Here is a 7,913-nt window from a genome sequence, read left to right as displayed (position 1 = left end):
CATCTCCCTACTAAAACATGCATGTTTGGTTCACCGAAGACGCTTAATTATCCATAACTGTGAAAGTGTTTGTGAATGATTATTTATCTGTTTGTGCCCTGCGATTGGCTGGCGACCAGTCCAGGGTAAAACCGCCTCTTGCCCAGTGTCAACTGGGAGAAGCTCCAACGCACCCGTGACACGAATGAGGAAAAGAAAGCATATAAGTCAATAGGTACCATGAATAGTTTGGGATTTTTCAGTACAGTTAGCTTTTAATTTTGTTTTGACTTTGGTTTTTCAAACTCGATTAGTTTTCCTTAGATTTTAGCGTGAGTTTGATGGTTTACATGAGGGGCGGGTTTTGTGTGTAATTAATTAAGCTACAGTTCCCAAACGACTCTTCAACCTTCCCTCTTTGATGGCCATACAGTAAATACATTTAAACTCTCACCTGCGAAATGAATTGACAAAGATGAAAGCAAAGGACATTCTCATTATGAAAATAGTTTTATGACTCTTGTTCTTCATGTAAGCTTATGTTACTTACATTCATTTAATTTTGTTTATGGAAATGTTTTTTTCAACTTTAGCTTTAGTTATTTTGTTCATTTCTCATTTTTGTTTTCATTCTATGCTTCATTAAAAAAAAAGAGAGAGATTCATGTCATACAAGGTGTCAATAAAGTCTTTTCATAATTTCCTCTGCACTTCACAGTGTGGGAACTAATGGTGCCCAAGGAGAGGAGTATTAAATGAGGCAAAACTAAATAAAAATAAAAGCCCACACACAAATGCCAACACACTGACGTATACACGGAAGGATAAAGTCCATCCCATCTTTAAACACCAGCCCAACTGTTATCGTGAGCATGTGGGCCAGTGTCATCAGGTCCCTGCTGTTGAACGGATCAGTTGGGACGATGCAAATATTTTCTTTGGGGTATTTTTAATCAGCATTCATCACCAAGAGCTCAATTAAATTGAGCGAATTAAAAACTTAAAAAAAAAACATGATAAAGACAGTGGTGACTGGACTTTTGTGCGCTGCAGCTGCGCTGACTGCCGGAATCCTGATCGGACACTACGGCATCGACAAAAGTAGCGACTCCGCACCGGCCTGGGTGAAGGATGTGTCCAAGGATGTGGATGAGAACCTGCTCGAGGAGCTTTTGTCCCAGGTGGACAACGGCCGCATTCAGGAAAACCTCAGGTCAGTTCGCGGTGACGCGACTTGGAAAAACTTGAACACTTCTTGCCATTGTTCCAATATAACAAATCAAAAACAGGCAAGGTGAAGATAAACTACGGCCACTATGCAAATAGAATTGATATCCTCATGCTTGCCGATATTGCCCATCTATGTATTCGGTAAAGGCTTTAACCCATAATAGGAAATTCATCTGGGAAAAAAAAATGATTGCGTTATACTCTACAGGGAGTTGAGCAAAACTCCTCACATGGCCACCACAGTCGGAGACGAGCAAACGGTGCAGTTGATGCTGAACAGATGGAGGGATCCAGAAACGGGTCTGGACCGGGTGTGGAGGGAGGAATACATGGTCTACCTGTCCTTTCCTGATCCCGACAAGCCCAATAAGGTCACTGTTGGTAAGCTATCATCAAAACCAAACGACAACCTCGCTACAGTTTCTCATTTCATCCTTATTTTTTCCAGTGAACCCGTCCAATGCCGTGCTGCACACGGTCAGAGAGAAAGAGAAGGCTTATACTCCGGACCAGGAGGATCCTGCTGTGGTTCAACCCTATGCTGCGTATTCTCCTGCAGGGCAAGTACAGGTAACAACCGATCAAAATATGTCCAACATTTCAGCGACACACAGTGAGAGCTCGCAAATTGTCAAAAACTGAGCGGAAGGGAAACGGCGATAACAGTAAAGTCTCAAGGTCACTTGAGACTTGGTTAAATGTTTAGCTCGTATAAAACTAGACAAATAAAAATTCCAAGGAGACCAGTATTCTGTAATTGACGTAATAACCTAATTTGAACTATCCTACAATCGGAAGTGATGACCTTTGGAATGATCATATCATTTGATGTGATGAAACGGCAAGGATGGAATGTGAACATTATTCTGCATTGTCATTGTTGTGATCGTCCAGCAACAAACTGAATCAAATTGTCTGTTGCGCGCAACCCTCATGTCAAGTATTCCAATTACAGTAGCATTGCAGGTAAAAACACATGGTTCTGAGACTTTTAAATTGTTATTGACTCACATTTCTCCCACCCCCACCCCCACTTCCTTCTAAGGGCAAACTTGTCTATGCAAACTACGGGACAGTACATGACTACCAGCTGCTGAACGATACAATAAACCTCAAAGACACTATCGCCATCACAAAATACGGTGGCACTGGGAGAGCAGACAAAGTGAGTGGCACTAGTTTACTGTATTTTGTTTTACTGGAAACCTGTTTTTAAAAGAGTAAAGTGGCTAATTAGCATTGCTGTTCAATAAAATCCAAAAACATATACATACATACACATATACAGAGAGACACACACATATATATCAATGTGTGTGTGTGTGTGTGTCTATAGTACTGTATTCAAACTCGCAGTTAATCAATCAATGAGTGTTTCCCCACAAGTCCTTCAACATGTGTCGTCCAGGCCATCAACGCGGCTCGCTACGGTATCCGCGGCGTGCTGGTCTACACGGACCCATTGGACATGAACGACGGCTTCATGTCGGACAACAACGAGACATATCCGCATTCCTGGTACATGCCCCCTTCGGGCACGGAGAGAGGCGCGTTTTCCTCGATTTATGGCGACCCGCTCACTCCATATTTGGCTGCCAAAGGTAAGCCAGGTGGAAAGTAACGTATGAGGTAGTAACATAAAACGCTATTGTGTCTTTTTATTGGTTGTGCTTTATTATTATTCTTTGTCCTACTACGGGAAGTTGTGATTTTTACAACAGGCCACATCCAAAGTGCACAAAGATAAACCATTTCAAAAGGATGTTCACACCACTCTCCGCCATTTTGCAGAAAACACTTACAGAATTCCAGAGGACGACATCACTGGGATTCCTCCCATTCCCATTCAACCCATCGGCTATGAGGATGCCTACACGTTAATCTGGTTGGTGTTGAGGTTTCCTGTCAAGATAAACATCAAACAAAGAGGATTATGAAGAGAATATGTGTTTTCAAACCATCACACGAGTTTGCTCGTAATCTGGTTGGTGTTGAGGTTTCCTGTCAAGATAACCATCAAACAAAGAGGATTATGAAGAGAATGTGTTTTCAAACCATCACACGAGTTTGCTCTCCGCTAGCTTAATGCTAACACACAATGCAGCACACTAGCATGGAACGGATTCGACCTGAATCTCAAGGAAGCACTGCATGTTGTTTTCAAACGTTTTAAAAACGTTTGAAAAGTTTACATTGGATGTTTCAGTGAGCTGGGTGGAGGACCAGCTCCAATGGCGTGGCAAGGAGCTTTTAACTGTACGTACAACGTTGGCGGTCCAGGATTTCGACCCTCTTCTGCTTTCAACAACAGGTACGCGGATTTACAAGAGCCCTATTTGGCAAGAGCTGCTTCTTTTTTTCCTGAAAGATATTTTTTCAGACGTTTTTATTATTCAATGTTTTGTCACGCAATAATATATGAAGTTTTGCCATAGCAGCAACATACGCATTGCATAAATTATGGCCCAAAGTTTCTCAGGAAAAAAGAAATTTAAAATCATTTCAATATTGAAGCAACATCAGTTACTGTGAAACATCAAATTGGAGTACTGGCCAAACCTCCAAACCTAACTGTATATAAATAAAATATGAGTTATATTAAAGGGACTATCAATCCCCAAAAAAAGTTCATTGGCTTAGTACTTGCAAATTTGTATTCATCCTGGTTAGGAATCAATGAATTCGCTTGCAGCACTTTGACTAAACCCCCCCCACCCCCAAAAAAAGAAAAAAAAAAACAACCTACCCCAAGATTCCAAAGTGGCTCCCAAAAGATTTTGTTGTGATAAAATTCACGTATTTTCCGCACTATAAGGCGCTTGGGAGTATCATACGTTGGGCGCACTGCATTTTAAGGTGCAGAGAATCGAAGTTACAATAGTGGCTGCGGTTACATTATGCATCCACTAGGTGGAGCTACACTAAAGAGAATACAATACAATACACTACAGCTTTATCTATACAGCGCTTTCACAACCGCTGCAGCTGCAACAAAGCACTTTACAGAACATTTAAAATAAGTATATTGATCGATATATATAAGGTGCATCGGATTATAAGGCGCACTGTTGGCATTTGAAAAAAATTGAAAGCTTTCAGGTGCGCCTTATAGTGCGGAAAATACGGTACCTGAAAAACGACACTACAAATGTCCTGTTTTGTAGTGACGTGAAGCTGGACATATCCAACTACGGTAAGGTGAAGAACTCCGCCAATGTGATGGGAGTCATCAGGGGCAGCGTGGAGCCCGGTGAGGCCATGAATCACCCCACTCATTTTTATCGATAGCGGCAAGGAATCCCTGGTGCGTAATTGTCCGTCTTTCTCCGCAGACCGATACGTGATCTACGGCAACCACCGGGACAGTTGGGTTCACGGCGCCATCGACCCGGGCAGCGGGACGTCCGTCATGCTGGAGCTGACGCGTGTGCTCGGCAAGGCGCTCAAGCAAGGTGAGGAGGTAGCTTCAAACTCGTCTTTTCAGTTGAACGCTGAGCGAAAGCTTTTGTTCGTTTGCGCCGCAGGCAAATGGAGGCCTCGTCGGTCCATTATCTTTGCGAGCTGGGGGGCCGAGGAGTTTGGTCTCATTGGGTCCAGTGAATACACGGAGGTAATAATTTGACTCATGCTGGACCAAATGGAAGCGAATCGATTATTTTTCAGTTGAACGCTGAGCGAAAGCTTTTGTTCGTTTGCGCCGCAGGCAAATGGAGGCCTCGTCGGTCCATTATCTTTGCGAGCTGGGGGGCCGAGGAGTTTGGTCTCATTGGGTCCAGTGAATACACGGAGGTAATAATTTGAATCATGCTGGACCAAATGGAAGCAAATCGATTTTTATATATTTTTTTTCGGTTTGTTTTACAGCAATATCTCACCAAGCTCAGCGAACGCACCGTGGCTTATATCAACGTGGATGTTGCCGTTCAAGGTAAGAAGCTTCCCGCTTGAGTGCAAATAAAATTGGCACGTTGCAATTAGAATTTAAAAATGATAAGAAAAAAAAAAAAAAAAAAGACACCACAGTCGAGTGGTTTTGACTGATCTAAGTGCATCTGTCGGACAGGTCAAGGCTCCTGGAGTGGATTCCATGTCTGTGTATGACAAGTGGATCCGCTATGCTAATAGAACAAGCCCGGTCTACGGACTCATTCCCAGGTGTTGCGCTTTACTTTCAAACATACCGTATTGCAAAATACAAATTTGTACAGGAGTCACTTTTTTTTTTCCTGCAAAGTTGACCCATGAAGTATTTTCTGTACAGTATTTTTAAAATGTCTCATCGCAGGTTAATGTATTGTCTGTGTTTCTGTGTCAGTCTGGGGTTCTTGACAGGAGCCGGAAGTGATTACGCCCCTTTCGTGCACTACCTTGGAATCACTTCCTTGGATATTTCATACACTTTTGACAGGGTATGGGACATTATTCAATAAATGATCTATCTATAGATGTCATCCAGCTCTATATAATTGAAATATTTCCGATTCACAATTATTTTCTTCCCAGACTAAAACAAGAACTCGGATTTACCCGGCGTATCACACTGCATACGACACATTCGACTATTCCTCCAAATTCATTGATCCTGGTGAGTGAACCACGTTCATTTATTGTGCTTCACGTAACACCAACGCACAACTTGATGCGATGGCCGTGTTTGAGCTCCCGGCAGATTCGTGACGAAGGCCCACCACACACTGAGCGACGCAAGAACTGCCGCGCATTGTGCGTGGTTCATGAGTGGCCGAATGATGGCCTTTGGTTGTGCTGCAGTTCTTAATTATAATTATAATTTAGAAATAAATATCGCTGTGCTGTGAAAAACATGTTCAGTCATTTTTGTCATTTTTAAATTTTTGTACGTTAATGGGGTGCCTGAGTTTTAATGTGACAATTGAAAAAAAAATAGACGTGTTTTTCACTGTTCAGCGATGATATATATACCGGTAGATGATAAAGCGAAGCATGGAGAGTCTCGGTCACGCAAACACACAAGTGCCTTTTCTGAATGGACTCAGCCTTTTATTTAGCGCCTGGGTGTCCGGGTCTATTTTTCTCTGTGTTGTCCAGTTGAGTCGTGTTCTGCCGATTTCGGTCATTCGGTGGGGCGTTCTTAACAAGTCAATCTGCCCCACGCTCTTCTCAGGGTTCTACATCCACCAGGCCGTCGGCAAAACCGCCGGGAGCGTCCTGGTGCGTCTGGCCGACAGTCTGGTGTTGCCGTTGAACTGTAGCGACTACGCGGAGACTCTTGAGGGCTACCTTCACATGGCTTTGCAGGTGTATGAAGACTACCTGCTTGCTCAGAATATCTCCATGGGTAAGGAATTTCATGTCCCACACGGTCAATCCAAAATTCTTGTCAAGTTCTCAAAAGGCCGTTTTCATCAAAATTGTTGAAATTGTTGACTTGGCACTTCTGTCTCTTTCCAGAACCAATCAAACGCGCAGTGGCCAACTTCCGCAGTGCGGCTTCCAACTTAGACCGAGTCATTCGAAGCTCAGACCTGGCAAATGAAACGTAATACTCAGATACGCACATTACCCCCCCCCCCCCACACACACACACACACACACACAAATACATGCTCTCCCACATGCAAAGGCAACACTTATTTCCGTTTCTTCTTTCAGGCCACTGAAGGTACGAAAGATTAATGACCAGCTCATGCTGCTGGACCGAGCGTTTTTGAACCCCGTGGGCTCCCCAAGTAAATTCAGGTAAGGAAGGAAGGAAGGAAGACTCAATGATTGAGGGACCTTGATTTAAGAGTTTTCAATGAGCCTAACATGCATGATGCATGTTTTGGGAATTTGGGAGGAAGCCCTCAAGATCTCAATCAATCAAAATCACAGGCGTCATTACATTGCTTTTTTGTTTGTTTTTTTTATGGGGTGCTGCAGGAAAATAAATACACCAGTGTCGCTCTTTCTGGTATTTGTACTTAAATCCAACAAATTCCTTGACTTTGTATTCCAGCTCATAGACAAAAAAAAAAAAAACCTAAGGCTGACATTGTCACCAAGTGCACCGTCACTCAGTGTGCAGCATTTTTTTTCAATGCATTTTATTCCAGCTCATAGGCAAAAAAAAAAAAAAAAACCTAAGGCTGACATTGTCACCTAGTGCACCCTCACTCAGTGTACAGCATTTTTTTTTTTCAATGCATTTTTGCTGACATTGTCACCTAGTGCACCGTCACTGTGTGCAGCATTTTTTTTTCTCAATGCATTCTCATTTGTTTACTACAGACACGTCATCTGGGCGCCACTCGAAGTCACCATGGGCACCTTACCTGGTTTGAGGGACACTTCCGTCGTCCAAGCTATGTCGCCGGGAACACCCCCCACCATGGCCCAATTGCATCTCCTCGTGTCTGTCATGAGCCAGGCCATCGACGGTGCCGCCCAGATGCTGCTTGATGTCATATAGATCACAACACAGACTGTCAAGAAACAAGCACTTCCTGTATAAAAATGCACAAAAAAAAAAATTGGAGTTTGGTCACTTGACCTTTTTTTTTTAATGTGAATAATCTTTTTATCAAAACACATTTGATGAATATTATTATTGCTAATGGTTGGATGAATAAGTATGCACTAGCATCCTCTCAAATCTAAATAAATATAATTCTTGGTGGAAGATAAAGAATACATGCCTGCGAGTATTGTGACATCTGTCTATGCGTTGCGCCGCCTTTCATATT

At 42.8% G+C, this 7,913-nt stretch overlaps 1 protein-coding gene across 1 annotated transcript; it reads left to right on the top strand.

Annotated features, from left to right (window-relative positions):
* The first annotated feature begins 841 nt into the window (after nucleotides 1-841).
* On the top strand, nucleotides 842-7,689 carry naaladl1 (N-acetylated alpha-linked acidic dipeptidase like 1). Its single transcript, XM_019885501.1, has 18 exons — nucleotides 842-1,192; nucleotides 1,418-1,590; nucleotides 1,658-1,779; nucleotides 2,255-2,374; nucleotides 2,618-2,810; nucleotides 3,001-3,094; nucleotides 3,416-3,520; nucleotides 4,374-4,459; nucleotides 4,542-4,661; nucleotides 4,734-4,819; nucleotides 5,074-5,137; nucleotides 5,205-5,364; nucleotides 5,525-5,618; nucleotides 5,713-5,794; nucleotides 6,353-6,526; nucleotides 6,640-6,727; nucleotides 6,841-6,927; nucleotides 7,459-7,689. The coding sequence occupies exons 1-18, from the start codon at nucleotides 993-995 to the stop codon at nucleotides 7,637-7,639; spliced, it is 2,229 nt and encodes a 742-aa protein (XP_019741060.1). The 5' UTR covers nucleotides 842-992; the 3' UTR covers nucleotides 7,640-7,689.
* Nucleotides 7,690-7,913: the final 224 nt, after the last annotated feature.

Source organism: Hippocampus comes, unplaced genomic scaffold (genome assembly GCF_001891065.2).
Source record: "Hippocampus comes isolate QL1 unplaced genomic scaffold, H_comes_QL1_v1.1 scaffold78, whole genome shotgun sequence".
NCBI classification, from domain to species: domain Eukaryota; kingdom Metazoa; phylum Chordata; class Actinopteri; order Syngnathiformes; family Syngnathidae; genus Hippocampus; species Hippocampus comes.
Note: the sequence above shows the minus strand (reverse complement) of the source record. Positions and strands in the feature narration are given on the sequence as shown.